At 32.0% G+C, this 15,237-nt stretch overlaps 3 protein-coding genes across 3 annotated transcripts; all 3 read left to right on the plus strand.

The window, feature by feature from the left end:
• Positions 1–300: 300 nt before the first annotated feature.
• On the plus strand, positions 301–3,279 carry LOC115714543 (transcription factor bHLH62). Its single transcript, XM_030643276.2, has 8 exons — positions 301–1,445; positions 1,564–1,779; positions 1,855–1,920; positions 2,009–2,077; positions 2,223–2,294; positions 2,389–2,595; positions 2,691–2,790; positions 2,886–3,279. The coding sequence occupies exons 1-8, from the start codon at positions 549–551 to the stop codon at positions 2,921–2,923; spliced, it is 1,665 nt and encodes a 554-aa protein (XP_030499136.2). The 5' UTR covers positions 301–548; the 3' UTR covers positions 2,924–3,279.
• Positions 3,280–5,039: 1,760 nt separating this feature from the next.
• LOC115719904 (uncharacterized) lies at positions 5,040–5,948 on the plus strand. The gene has a single exon (XM_030649082.2). The coding sequence runs from the start codon at positions 5,040–5,042 to the stop codon at positions 5,946–5,948; it is 909 nt and encodes a 302-aa protein (XP_030504942.2).
• A 5,239-nt stretch (positions 5,949–11,187) lies between these two features.
• Positions 11,188–15,017, plus strand: LOC115713980 (probable xyloglucan glycosyltransferase 6). The gene is made up of 5 exons (XM_030642477.2): positions 11,188–12,320; positions 12,721–13,029; positions 13,212–13,502; positions 13,584–13,697; positions 13,904–15,017. The coding sequence occupies exons 1-5, from the start codon at positions 11,598–11,600 to the stop codon at positions 14,537–14,539; spliced, it is 2,073 nt and encodes a 690-aa protein (XP_030498337.2). The 5' UTR covers positions 11,188–11,597; the 3' UTR covers positions 14,540–15,017.
• The last annotated feature ends 220 nt before the right edge of the window (positions 15,018–15,237 follow it).

Raw genomic sequence — 15,237 nt, forward strand, 5'->3', positions numbered from 1 at the left:
GGTAATTAACTTGGTATATTCCATAAGAATAATACTATCCTAGTTAAATTGAAGCGTTGAAATAAAAAAAAAGCACTATTAGTATTAGGTGCGTGAGCGATTGAACGTTCAAGGCCCGGCAAATACCTTATTCCGTTTTTTACGGAAAATTTACCACTTACCACCCCAACCCCAAACCCCAAAAACAATTATTAATTTTTAAAATTACAAATTTTTTATTTATTTATTTAAAAAAAAATGAAAAGAGAAAGTCAAACAGTCTCACACACTCATATTGAGGCCTATTTAAGAGGCTCATAACCCCATAGCCAACCCCCTTCTCCTTCCCCACTTTCTCAATCTCTTTTTTTTTTCTTTCTTTCATATTTTTAATACGAGCCTAAAGCTAGACACAAATTATGCAATCATATTCAACCCACTTTTAGTTTTTAAATTTTCATTTTTGGTTAGTTGGGTTTTCTTTTGTAATAATACTAATAAACACTAATATTCTCTCTTGGCCAAAATTGAAAAAGAAAAAGAAAAAAAAAGCTTAAATTTTTCATTCAATGGAGAATGACTTTTTTCTAAATGCTGGACTCACCATACCCAATAACTGGCAATCAACAACGACTGTGTCTGTGTCTGGTCCTCTCGAAATTCAACCCATGGAGCTCAATTGTTCATCGGAGCAATCCCCGGAGTACGGCTTTTACAACAATAACAACAACCCCACTTGGGAAAAGTCAACGGTCGAACAAGGTATGCAGTTTGACTCTGCTCTAAGCTCAATGGTCTCATCTCCTGTGGCTTCCAACTCCAACATCTCAAACGACAGCTTTGTCATCAGAGAATTGATCGGAAAACTCGGTAACATAGGAAATTCCGGCGAGATCTCACCGCATTCCCAGAATTTCATGACTGCAACTCCGGCGCCGGCGAATCCCTACATTGCCGGAAATAGAAGTTCTAACACGTCGTGTTACAGTACACCAATGAATTCACCACAGAAATTGAAGTTGGAAAAATTGCCCAGTATGGGAAAATCCATGGCTGTGAATTCCACGGTGGCTGAATTGTCCGCCGACCCTGGTTTTGCAGAAAGAGCAGCTAGATTTTCGTGCTTTGGGAGTAGAAGCTTTAATGGCAGAACGACCCAATTGGGTTTGAACAATAATTCAGAGTTTAGATCTAATAACAACAACAACAACAACAACCCATTAATAGGACATGGGAAACTCTCGAGGGTTTCGAGTAGTCCTTCCCTTAAGGCACTTGAAAAACAAAATTCACCATTATTATTACAGGAACGAACAACAGCAAATTCTCAAGATGAGTCAACAGTTTCAGAGCAAAACCCAAATGGCGAAATGGGTTGTTTGAGACCACCACCTTCCAATGAGCTTAATTCCCGGAAAAGAAAAGCTAATCCAAAGGGAGGAAAATCCAAAGACCCATCTACCAAGGTATTACTCAACTGTAAAACATTATCCAAAAACAGAGCATTTTGGACCCATTTCGTTATTATATATTGTATTTTATTTTTATAGATTATCAATGTGGGACTTATCTTTGTTTTCTTAGGGTCTTGAGATAAACGACAACTTAAATTCAAAACGCAACAAGCAAACTGAAGTTAGTAATGGAAACGACAAAAGTTCACCAAAACCAGAGGAAGAGACTAATAATGATAAACAAGCCAAGAATAATAGCCCAAAGCCACCGGAGCCACCGAAGGATTATATTCATGTTAGAGCAAGAAGGGGTCAAGCTACTGATAGTCATAGTCTTGCTGAAAGGGTAAGAATTTTTGGCCTTAAAAAACAAAATTAAAAATTTATTCTTACATTGTATTGACATTGTATATTGAAATAGGTTCGAAGAGAGAAAATTAGTGAAAGAATGAAGCTTCTTCAAGATCTTGTTCCTGGTTGTAACAAGGTACGTAAATGTCATAAAAATTATGCTTATTAAAAAGTTTTGACTTTATTCAAAAAAAAAAATTAAATTAAATTTTTTGATATTTCAGGTCACCGGAAAAGCACTTATGCTTGATGAAATTATAAACTACGTTCAATCATTACAACGCCAAGTTGAGGTAAATTTTACATTTTGATTACAAATATTTTAATAAAAAAAAATGTATCATGTTGCAAGATTCCAAGTTCTAATTTTTTTAATTATTAATATATTTATTTAACTAAACTGAGATTAATTATTTTGTTAATTTTTTTTTTTTTCAGTTTCTTTCTATGAAGTTGTCTTCTGTGAATACCAGGCTGGACACCAACATGGAGACTCTAATGTCAAAAGATGTAAGTAAATTTTTTTTTTTTTGTTTGAACCAAAACTTTCCACTTATCTGAATTGGGATTTGATTATTTATCTTTTTGGTATTTTTTTTTTTAGATATTTCAACCAAACAGCTCAATATTCCCATTAGATTCCTCGGCACAATCCATTTATGGTCACCAACAAAATTCAGTACTTCATGGGGGCATTTCTAGTGGGCCCATGGCCCATAACTTAATGGACCCATTAGATCATACTACTTTATGCCAAAGCCTTGGCATGCAATTACCCCAACTCAATGGATTTTCTGAACTTATTTCTCAGGTAATTAATTTTTTTTAAAAAAAAAAATTAACTTTTTCACTTTTTTGATTATTAATCATTAACTTATCCACTTAATCATTATTAATTATTTTCAGTATCCACAATTTGGTGAGGATGACCTGCACACCATTGTTCAGATGGGTTTTGGACAAAATCAGACAACAGATGGATCTTTGCAGCCACAGAGCCTTAATGGTAAAAGAATAAATCACATTTTTATTAAATTAATTATGTCATTAATTTTAATGTTGTTAATTAAAATTGTTTTTTTTTTTTTAAATTTAATACAGGTCCAAATCAAGTGTCTCATATGAAAGTTGAGCTGTGATCAACAACATCAAACTGTAAATAGAAGAGTTAATCTGGACCGTCCGATGAACAACTAAAGCCTTTTTTTTTTGTACTTATATTATTTTCTTGGCATTAAGCCACATTTATCTTTTAGCTCTATAAAAGAGCACCATTTTTTTGTTGTATCCTTATGTTATTATCTTTCTTGATGTAATTTTTTTTCTATTATTTTTAAGGGAATTTTATTATTATTATTATTATTACCAAGATGTAAAATCTCATTATGTAATTTTTGGTGCATTATTATAGAGCACCAGTTGTAAGATAGACTACTAAATTGCTAATTAATTAATTAGAAGAAGAAGAAAAGAAGAGTTATTTTTCTAATCAAAAGATTTGTTGTTGAATTTATTTGTCTTTACATAATTTGATGAAATCTTTTTGTCAATTCAATGAGAATTGTTTGTGCCCAATTTTACTTTTAATAAAATTTCTAATGGAGTCATATCAATTTGGCATTGCTAAATGCTAATCTTCTGGATTTGATTCCTACTTGTGTTGTAAACAGCTGTATTAATTTTTAAAGTGGGGTCTCTTCTCTCTTAACAAAAAAAAAAAGTCTAATTTGAATGATTAAGACATTAGGTTATCTTTTCTTGGGCTGGGGTCAACCAAGATTTTTTTTTTTTTTTTAATTTTTTTTCTTCTGCCATATTTTTTTGGGCCTCTGTAATTTTCAGAGATTACCCCAAAAACAGAAGCTTCTGTTCCTCATTTTTTTAATTTTTACTATAACAGAGCAGAAAATCAATTTAGCAGAGGTTATAATAACTAACTAACCCTTTAAAATATTTTACTATATTTTTTGTTTTGTATTTTTGTTATTTTAAATAATGCTCAATAACATGAAAAGAATCCCAGGTTGGCAGTGGTGAGATTCTGACTAGGCCCATTGAATCAAAAAGCTTTGTTATATATAATCTCACCTACTAATAAAAATTATATTTTTGAATGAAAAAAAAAATTAAAGGGTAATATGTAGTGGAGTTCAGGTTTGGAAAAGATACTTTTTTTAAAAAAAAAATAGACAAATATTTCTATGTGAGAGAGGTGGTTAGTGAAATAATTTTTGTTTTTTTTTTGTTTTTTAAAATAATAATCCATTTTTTGGGGTTCAACAAAAGATTTCTGGATTTGCAGCCTTAATGAAATATTATATTGAGGTGTGTATTATTGGTGTCTGCAGATTAATGTAATTTAATTACAAAGAAAGATGCTTTGAATGTGGTGCTGTTTTGAAGAGAATAGTTACAAAAGCTTTATAATTTATTTTATTAGTAATGATAAGAAAATGAGATAAAAATATTGGTAGACAATTTTATTGTGACAGTCTTGTCTCCATGAATTTTAATTAAAAGGTCCAATTATTATGCGACGTGTCTAGAATCAATTGTTTTTTGTTTTTCCTGCTCTTTCTCATGATTAATTCATTAATATTCTTCTTCTTCTTCATCTTTTTTTATTTTAATTCTTTACAAAATATTTATTTATTTATTTATTTATTTGTTGAGAAATAAATACAAGATGTTAAGATACTACACCTTGACATAGTCTGTCATTTGCTTCGCTGGTGTACACAATTAAATTGTTCTTTTCTTTCTAAGCATTAATTCTTATAATAACACTTTTTATAAACCAACCCAAGTGAACAAGATGCTCTCTTTTTTGTGATTAATCAATATATATAATTCACATAAACTAATTTTAGCTATGTGAGAAACAAGACTTTTTAGAGACACTAGATTAGACTATCTTTTAACTATTTTTTCAAACTACAATTTTGGCTCATTATATGACTACTACCAAATCTACCCTAGAGTGAAAATTCTTAACAATTTCATTCCCAAACCCTAGAAAGATGTCTTTTCTACCCACCTATATCAAATGATGCTAATTTTGTTAAGCTACATTATAATTGTACAAGAGAATTTTTTTTGTGGGTCAATTGTCAAATCATTAACCCTAAAATCTATGTCCTTAATGGAAGGAAAAAGCTTTCATTTTCCCACATTAAACTTTCCCTTATTTTCCTTGATTCACCAAATCTGTTAGCCTGGGCTTCCCAATAGGCACCTATTCATCCACGGCTGAGTATGATGCTGTGGCGGGCGTGTACCAACTCCCTACCCACTCGCGACAAAGTTGGTTGTGGCTCTGAAACTTTATGCCCGCTTTGTAAATTGGACATTGAAACACCCTGGCACTTGTTTGTGAAATGTCCTTTTACCTCTGCTCTTTGGTTTGCAGGTCCCCTGCCTTTATGTGTTAGCAACATCCCTGAAACGGAGTTGGTGGAGTTTATTGCAAACCTTTGCAATAATGCAAATTATGAGTTGAGAACTTCTATCCTTATCTACTCAGCTATTATTCTCGAGACTACATGGAAGTACAGGAATCAAGTGATTCACTCCCCCTATGCCGTTCAGCTCTGTATTAATCGGGCCCTAGCCAATGTGGTTTCCAGATTTCATGAAATGACTCCGAAAGTTGGCCAACATACTCGGTTGGAGGTGCCCCTACCGGAGCCCCCTCCATCTCTATCCATTCCAACTGATCGTGTTGTTATTGTTGATGGTTCGTTTGATAATGGGCTTTACGGGTGTGCTTTCGTGGTCCAAACCAGAGGAAGTTCGGATTGGGTGTGGGGCTCAAATGCTGGTACCTGTTTTAATGCTCTGGCGGCTGAGTTAGAGGCTATAAGGTATGCAATGATATGGGCAGTCAATCAACATGAGAAGGAAGTATCCATCGTCTCAGATTCCAAGATCCTGGTTCAGGCACTGAATCAGAAGAAGTGTCCTGATTGGCACTTATTTGCTACTTTTTCCTCGGTTTTAAGTTTATTATCTTCTTTTACTGTTTGTAATTTCCTGTTTGTTAAGAGATGTTTCATCTCCAATGTGGACAAGCTTGCTAATGAGTCGCGTCACTCTCGTAGCAGCTCTTTGAACTGTAAAGGGGAGGGATTTCCCCCTGTAAATCCCATCATCCTTTGGAGTTAATCTATCCCGAACTGAGGTTCTTTCAAAAAAAAAAAAAAAACTTTCCCTTCTTTTTTTTTTTTTATTTATTTTTTTATTTTTTATGTTTTATTTTCATTTTGTTGGGATATGAAGAAGGTACTACTAATATCCCATATGGAGGGTCCTAATAAAGGACTAGAAAAATTGAGATCTTACCTAGCAAGAATGTTTGGAGAGACTTAAAGGGACAATATGGTAGTTTTTAAGGGTATTATAATGAGTGATAGGAATGGTTGGGGATAATGAAAAATGTTAAAAATTATTGTTTAAGGTGTTATATTTTTATTTGTGTAATTTAATATCGAGTTCTATTTATTTTAATTTAATAAAGATTATAAAACCGCTAACTAATTATAAGACGACATTTTATAGAAGTGCTAGGTATGTTATTGTCTCATACCAATATTTATTATAAAATATTATTAATTATTTGTTTAAAATTAAGCCAATAATAATACTTAATAGTAATGCTTGGTGCCCTATTAATCCAACTATCACTATTCTCTAACTCATATTTTCTCATTTTGTGTACTATTTTCCTTTCACCTAAGAGGCTTTTTGAGGATTTAGTTTATATAATTAAGACTTTGTTTGGTGTTTGCTTGTTTTGGGGGGTAAAAAGAAACAAAACCATCATTTGCTTCACCAACCTATCCATTATTTCATGCTCTCCAACTGTAAACGTGTTTTTGTTTGTATTTTAATTTTTTTTTTTTTTTTTTTTTTTGGGTTTTTCAAAGGATATCTCTCACTGTCAAATGAACCAAACTCCATTCTATTTTTCAATTCTTGAAAATTAAATAATTAATAATTATAACTATAATAATAGTACTATTAATAATTACAATAATTAATATAGTTAGTAGAAAATTAAATAATTGATAAAAGGGTCATTTTCACATCTGATTTTATTTCAAGATTTGAATTTGGTAGATTGTCTAATTATAATATAATAATATCATAATTTCAAATTTAGATGTTAATTTGAGAGATGCCACAATCTATGGAAAAAAAATACTAATAATTATATATTTATATAGATATGAGAGCAACTGTAATAGGGATGTTATTTTCAATTATTTTAACGGTTAAAAAAAATTTCTTTAGCATTTGAAGTTATTATAATTTTTTTTTTCATATATATATCATGTTTTATATTGTAGTTATATTATAGTTATTTTGCTAACTTGTTCAAAAATTTATGTAATTTATGATACTAAAAAGTGAAAATAGAGTTGAAAATTTTTAATCACAAATTAGAAAAAAAAAATAGTACAACTGAATGTTTTTTTTTTTTTTTAATTTGATAGATTATCTACTAAAATTAAGGACACCATTTCATAAATTTCAAGTGCCAAAAGTAAAGATTTAGTGAGTAAATTACCTAATACTAATAAAATTATATTGCTCTAAATTAGACATGTGTAAGATCCAAATTTTAAATAATTTTTAGATAGATAGAAACATGAAGGTTCAATTTAATTTAATTTTTTTTTAATAAATTCAAAAATTAAATTTGGTTGCAAATTTTAATACACTAATAAGAGAGTCTACTAATTAATCTTAAGTAGTTTACCTAAGTTTACAGCATGGGACATGTTACACGTTGTCTAAGTCCCACTTACCAAGAATAGTACACTTTCAATTCTTGGATTTGATGTTTCATTGATGAGATTGGGATTTGAAGTAAGCTCTAGTGACCATACAAGCTAGGTATTAGCTATTAGTGAATAAAACTTATCGATAACAAATTCTCTTGAAATCGTTAGAGACCACAACTACTACTAATAAGTGATAATAACAAAGGTTAATAAGCAATTCAATTCTAGCTACTTACGTTACTAAGTTATGACTCATGACTAACATGTTAAGTTAGTGTTACATCGGTTTCCATCACTTCATTTTTATTTTATTTTTGTTTAAAAAAATGTTCATATCACACTTACTTTAAATGTCAACACATCACAAATCCTCTTATGCCCCATTTCTAATGGGAAATTTGGGAAATAACCCCTCCTTTTGGGGTCTTTCATTTAGTATACATAGGCTAGTGTTGTTGTCTTGTAGACTTGAAAAAAAAAATGCACATATTAAATGCATGGCAATAAAAATTACACACCTTGCATCCATTCTTATTTTATTTACAAACATATATATATATTAATTTTAATAATAACAATTTTGTATACCAAAACTCAACTTTTTGAAACATGTTGTAATCAATGCATGTAGAACTCAATTCTAATTACAACATAAGTCTATAACCTGATACATATCATAGAAAGTATTGTTGGTTATATTGTACAACTCCTTAAATTTGATTATGATCTTGCAATGTTGTCACTTCATGTTTGGTACAACCTTAGAAAGGGAAAATGGTCGAACCTCTTCACAATTTGGGAGGGAGGATGTATTTTCTGAAACTTCTATAATACATCTCATTAAAGGTATATTCTCATTGACCTTTGTCTGTTTCGACATATAGAAAATATTTTAGTCGATTTTTTTGTAAAAACTTAGAATTACCTGTAAATTTTTAAAAAATTTTGAATAGTTTACAATACTAAAAATAAGGTTTAAATTGTTACTTACTACTCGTATAAGAAAAATAATTACAACTGCAATAATACATTTAAACTTTATTTTCAGCATTGTAAAGTATTTATAATTTTTTTAAAATTTATAAACGGTCTTAAATAACTATAAAATACATAATTATTAATAAAAATTGGACCAAAAGTCTAGTCTATAGATGTCAAAACAAATAAGTGGTCTAACAAAATAACCCTTTAAGGAGTGTACTATAGATATACCTAGAATTATTTAGGAGATTAAAAATAGTCAATTTACAGGTGATTTTAAATAGTTATAACACACACGAGATACTAAAAAAGATTGGGGTCTTCTACCTAATTAAGTTTTTGGGGGTAAACCATAGAAGTACCTATAATTTTTTAGGGGACCAAAGATAGCCCTTGGGCTTTAATAGTTCCGAACCAGCTTGGACCTTGTGTTACAAAGCCTAGAGCCCAAATTCACCATTTCAATTTTCTCACAATTTTCTTTTTCTGTTGGTTAATAACTCATCTGTATCCCTTCTTACATCTTAGAGATCCATAAGAGCCATTTTACCTAAGGCTCAATGGTTGGAAATATTTAGGGGATCTCAAATTGTTTTGTCTTCCATATTGAAATTGTTAAAGCCCACTTTTATTTTTAAGCTTAATAGCCCACTTTTATTTGGTTCTTGTATTTATGGGTTTCTCGTTCGACTTAGTTTCTCATAGATTGGTATAGAATCCCCATAAGAGAAAGTAACATTTTGGTTACTTTTTTTAATCAGAAAAAAAATTATTTTTTTTAGTTTTTAAAATTGGCTAACAAAAAAGTAACCATTTTAAAAAACAATTATAATAATAAGCTAATTCGTTGCCAGAAAGTAACCAAAGCAATATTTTTCTGTTATTGCTGTTATTTACTTTAATAGTTACTAATGAGTGTTCAAAATAATACACGTCTTAAACAAATAATGGAATACATATCCCATTTTTAAAAGTAACCAAAATATTAATTAAGAAAAAAACCAACTAATATAATAATTTACCAAGAAGTAACTAGAATAATAAGTTGCTAAAACTACTAAAAAGTAATAAGTTATTGTAATGTAACACGATTATCACTTGATACTTAACGGTCATATACTTATCGAAATTTTAAAACCCTAACATATACGTATATCCTAACAGTTCTATTACTATAAAAAATTTACTAGTTTAACCGGAAACTATATACTTAAATATGATCAAGACAAACATTACTCTAAAAACTATGACAAATCAAATATCATTTAACATCATCAGCAGAGGAGGCTTCAATTCACTGCTTACTGCTATGAGTAGCTCTTATAAAATACGAAAAAAATGAAAAAGATTATGGGTAAACAGTTACAATATTATAGTAACAGATCCCAACTAATCTAGTAACAATATTCTAACTATTTCTAACAATACCAACATACAAGACTATCAGATTCTACTGCCGAGAGAGTTTCTGTTGGTTTTTAATAAACAAAAACTTTTGTGAGCACTCTATTTATCTATGTTTCTTTATTCATGAATTTAAGACGTTATAGTATGAAGAGAAAAGATACAAAGAAAACATAAACAAAAATTAAAGGGGTTTTTACAAATATATAAAAAAAATTAGTAAAAGTTTATAATTTTACTGTCACATGAATTTTTTTACAAAAATATTGACTTTTTATAAAATAACTGTAAAACAACAAAATAGAATAATTAAAACAATAGTAGAACAACTAAAAAATAATCGTTGAACAACTGCGAAAACTTAGCACAGTACACAGTATTTTTTGCCCTATAATAAAAAATAAAAAAAAAATAAAAATTTCAGTATACGGTCTAAAAATTTCAAAATAAATAGAGTAATAATGACCGGAGTTAAATTAAATAAATAGAAAAAAAAAGAAGTAAGTAACTGGGCTTTTCTTTTTCAAATCTAAGTAAGGTAACTCTTATTATGAGATTTAATTATTGGTCAGCGTATTTCCTAAATTTCGGACATAATTTGTTGAGAGGGGACTTTAATAACAACTTAAATATGGTAGCATAGTATATATAATAAGAATATGTGAATTAGAGATTTGAAAAAATATACATAAATTTTCCTTGTCTGTATAAAACTTAATCACTTGTACAGTTGTATTAAATATAAAAAGGGAAAGTAGAAAACCATAAAATAATTAAGAAAAAAAAGATGAGTAAATATTTTATGAATAATTTGGGAAAAAAACAAAATTTGGACTTTGGAATTGGGCTTATAGAAAGTTGACATGTCCCTACCCAGCTTAGACTAAATATTGGGCTTTTGATTGGATCTGATCAGAATATCAGATCTGTTAATGTAAGAAAGACATACTTAACAAACTTTATCTCTAATAACAATAAAATAGGAATTAAAAATAAAAATATAAAAAAACAGCTTACGCGCCAATGATCCGCGTACCAACTCACGTCAACAAGAGTCGTCTTCCGTAATTAGCGCGTGGAAATAAAAAATCTACACAATACCTAATATTGCTAACTTCTTTTACGTACCCGGAAACGCACATGGCTTGTTCTGCTCTTCTATATTTTAATTAAAATTTTATTAATTAATTTTTAAATAGTGTTTTAAAAAATAATTATTAGATTTTCCGACATTAGTACAAATCAAATTAAACGAGTATATATATTTAAATAAAAATAAAAATAAAAAATAGACAAGGAAAGAGATAACGAAGAAAGCCCCGCTAAATTTGCTTATAAGGTCATTACTTTACTATATTAAGTGCAAAAGCCGCCGAGCCGAGCCGAGCTGAGCTGAGTTGAGCCGGTGATTAACTTCTTCTTCTTCTTCTTCTTGTGCTCCGGCCACACCTCTTTCCATAACCCTCGAAAACACTCTCTCTCTATTTTCACTACTCAAACCAGAGAGAGATTTCAGATTCATCCTCTCATGTAATCTAAATCTAGAAGATTTCTCATTCATATATATATATATATATATTTGTTTGTACGTATAGAATTGTGTGATACAGTTCTATACCAAAAAAAAGTTTTGCTTTTGTCTATGTCTCGACCTTCGAACCACGAGTTTCAACAATGGTGGAACAAGCAAAGAGAGACGAACCCAGAAGTACTCCTTCTCAAGAAACCTGACGAGACAGCTAATGGTTTCCTTAGCCTCGAGATCCGGACTCCAACCGCCGAATCTACGGTCGAGAAGGAGCGAACGCGGAGCGCTCGTCAGCTCTCATGGGTATGCCTCTTGAAATTCCAGCAAATCGCTGGTTCGCTCGCTTGGGTTACGAATGGCGTCGTTTTGCTTCTCCGTACTGCCAACCGACGAATCGCGTCCCCCAATTCCCCAGCTGACTCGTCTACTTCGCGTCTCTATAGAGCAATCAAGGTGTTTCTGGCTTTAGTTTTGCTTCTTCTAGGGTTTGAGCTTCTTGCTTACTTCCAGGGATGGCATTTTAGCCCGCCTTCGGTCGGCTCGGCTGCTGTTCTCGGGTTTGTTGAGCGAGTTTACGCTCATTGGCTTGATATACGAGCCAATTACTTAGCGCCGCCGCTTCAGAGCTTGACGAATCTCTGCATTGTTCTTTTTCTCATTCAATCTGTGGATCGATTGATTTTGATGTTTGGTTGCTTCTGGATCAAGTTCCGGAAGCTGAAGCCTAAGGCAGCCATGGAGTATGGGGATTCTCCACCTATGGATGAGGAGGGCAATGAGAATGTTGAGGATTATCCAATGGTGTTAGTTCAAATTCCCATGTGCAATGAGAGGGAGGTAAGAAGATGTAGGTCTCGTAGTCCCTCTAGGGAGAGATTTTTTGCTTTATACTATGATTTTGTTTTCCTCCATTGCATTTTTATTTGCTGAGTTTTGGGGTTAAACTTCATTTCTGTAATGGTGGTCACTATCTCATACTTTGCCCAATTGTATTAAAACTATTTCCCATGTCGTGTAGTATAATTTGTACACATTTGAATTCAGTTACTTTACTAAATTCTTTTTCTCTTTTCTTGTTTTTTCTTGATGCTCTTTATATTAGCTGTGTAAGAATAGCAGAAATCCATTGTGTGTAATGAAAGGGTTCCCTTTCACTTCTTGTTTTACTAATCAGTGACTAAAAATGTGTTATTCTTAGTTCAAAATGTGTAATTCTTATTGTTTGTTTGCCACACAGGTTTACCAGCAATCGATTGCTGCAGTTTGTGTCCAGGACTGGCCTAGGCAGAGAATGCTTGTACAAGTTCTTGATGATTCAGATGAATTAGATGTTCAAATGCTTATCAAGGCAGAAGTGCAGAAGTGGCAACAGCGGGGTGTTCGCATATTGTACAGGCATCGTTTAATTCGCACGGGATATAAAGCAGGCAATCTTAAATCTGCAATGGGGTGTGATTATGTTAAAGATTATGAATTTGTAGCAATATTTGATGCAGATTTTCAGCCTGGACCAGATTTCTTGAAGAAAACTATTCCTCATTTCAAGGTAACTTAAAAATCTATATTATAAGAGCTCTTGTTCAAATATACAAGTTAAACAATAGAACTTGAAGAACAGAAGTAGATTAGAGTATACATTATCTATGCCAATTTTCAGTGTAAACACATTCATGGTATAGTTTACATTGGTTGGCCCTTTATCTGACTCAAAGTTCTTGCATTTTCAAGGGAAATGATGACATTGCACTTGTTCAGACAAGATGGTCTTTTGTGAACAAGGATGAGAACTTGCTCACTAGGCTGCAGAACATAAACTTGTCATTTCACTTTGAGGTTGAACAACAGGTCAATGGTGTGTTTCTCAACTTTTTTGGTTTTAATGGTACTGCTGGTGTATGGAGAATAAAGGCCCTCGAGGATTGTGGTGGTTGGCTGGAACGAACTACTGTTGAGGACATGGACGTTGCTGTCCGTGCTCATCTTTGCGGATGGAAGTTCATTTATTTGGATGATGTTAAGGTGTGGTTCATACATTATCATTTTTATTTTTCAAATATTTTGTCAGATTGGTATTGTAGCTGATATAATACTTCTTAACAGTGCCTTTGTGAGCTTCCTGAGTCCTATGAGGCATACAAGAAACAGCAACATCGCTGGCATTCTGGTCCAATGCAGTTGTTTCGCTTGTGCTTCGTTGATGTAATCCGTTCTAAGGTACTAAAAGCTTCACTCTTTAAATTTTATATTTAAAAAATCCTTGAATTCTATATTCAAATTGTCTTGAAAACCTCATTTTACCTTAATGAAGTTGCTGAAAATTTTTGCATGCTTAGATGTGGTTGCCTACTAGAAAACTATGAATCCTTTTGTATGCTTCAAGCTCATAGTCTGTATTTTTTTTCTTCTGCTAATCACTACAGGTTAGTTTGGCGAAGAAAGTAAACTTGATATTTTTGTTCTTCCTCCTGCGAAAGCTTATTCTGCCATTCTATTCGTTCACCCTCTTTTGCATCATTCTTCCATTGACAATGTTCCTACCAGAAGCTCAATTACCGGCATGGGTTGTTTGTTATGTTCCTGGAGTAATGTCTATCCTGAATATTCTTCCAGCACCTCGGTCTTTTCCTTTTATAGTCCCCTTCCTCCTTTTCGAGAACACCATGTCGGTGACGAAATTTAATGCTATGATATCAGGATTGTTTCGGTTTGGAAGTTCCTACGAGTGGATAGTTACAAAGAAATCGGGAAGATCATCAGAAACAGATCTGGTAGCTTTCGAGAAGGAATCCGGTCCCCTTGTCAGATCCAACTCACTTTACAGGTCATCTTCAGAATCAGGCATTGATGAACTGAGCAAATTAGAAGTTTCTAAAAAATCGGTTAAGTCAAAAAAGAACCGTCTATACAGAAAGGAACTTGCTCTAGCATTTATACTGTTGACTGCTTCATTAAGAAGCTTGTTGTCTGCCCAAGGAATCCACTTCTACTTCCTGCTATTTCAAGGAATCACTTTTCTAGTTGTAGGTCTCGATTTGATCGGCGAGCAGGTGAGTTGACCATCATTACTGTTCTGGGTAGTTCTGAAAGCTGTCTTTCAACTGCAATTTCTATCGGTGCAAGACAAAACGTTGGGAAGAGTTTCGAAACGCATTCTAATTTGCTATACCACAAGAGCTGCATTGCATCAATCTATTTGTGATTAGGTGAAAGCTTCTCTCAATTGAAGCAGCCAATTTTTTTGCTTGCCAGAGTTTTATAGTCTATATATTTATATACCATCTTGGTAAAAAAGACTTGCAGTTGGGTGAGCCAATGTTATTATACCGAATAGTGTCTCTAAAGAGACTTTGGATTGGATTTTCTTAAACACAGGCTTCTTCTTTACATATATATATATAAATACATTTTGCTTGCCCAAAACCCGAAAAGAGGCAAGTATCAGATTATCACATTGGGTCATTCTTTGTATTGTTTGTTGATAGACTGTGCAGCTTCATCATATATTAAATTCGTTTATGTTGATTGTTGCATTCATTCCATTCTTTCCTCTTTTTCTCAACTTGAAAATGTGCTTTATTTTGATTATGTCTTTATAGATATTTATATAAGGAGATGGACCCTTTTTATTCACAGAAAGAATAAGAAGCCTTCTTATAAGCCTTTTTATCTCAATGATGGTGTCAACTTAAATTCAGAAAATCAAGTTTATTTGATTATTTTCTTCCCATTGGAGTGGCATAATCGAAAGATTTAG

The sequence above is a fragment of the Cannabis sativa genome, chromosome 4, assembly GCF_029168945.1.
Source record: "Cannabis sativa cultivar Pink pepper isolate KNU-18-1 chromosome 4, ASM2916894v1, whole genome shotgun sequence".
Taxonomy (NCBI): Eukaryota; Viridiplantae; Streptophyta; class Magnoliopsida; order Rosales; family Cannabaceae; genus Cannabis; species Cannabis sativa.

What these genes read in the sequence shown, in the direction of transcription:
- LOC115719904 (XM_030649082.2), top strand. Translation starts at nt 5,040, where the DNA reads ATGATGCTGTGGCGGGCGTGTACCAACTCCCTACCCACTCGCGACAAA.
- LOC115714543 (XM_030643276.2), top strand. Translation starts at nt 549, where the DNA reads ATGGAGAATGACTTTTTTCTAAATGCTGGACTCACCATACCCAATAAC. An exon ending in GTCATAGTCTTGCTGAAAGG is followed by an intron (nt 1,780 to 1,854) that starts GTAAGAATTTTT and finishes ATATTGAAATAG; the next exon opens with GTTCGAAGAGAGAAAATTAG. An exon ending in CATTACAACGCCAAGTTGAG is followed by an intron (nt 2,078 to 2,222) that starts GTAAATTTTACA and finishes TTTTTTTTTCAG; the next exon opens with TTTCTTTCTATGAAGTTGTC.
- LOC115713980 (XM_030642477.2), top strand. Translation starts at nt 11,598, where the DNA reads ATGTCTCGACCTTCGAACCACGAGTTTCAACAATGGTGGAACAAGCAA. An exon ending in CCATGTGCAATGAGAGGGAG is followed by an intron (nt 12,321 to 12,720) that starts GTAAGAAGATGT and finishes TTTGCCACACAG; the next exon opens with GTTTACCAGCAATCGATTGC. An exon ending in TTGATGTAATCCGTTCTAAG is followed by an intron (nt 13,698 to 13,903) that starts GTACTAAAAGCT and finishes TAATCACTACAG; the next exon opens with GTTAGTTTGGCGAAGAAAGT.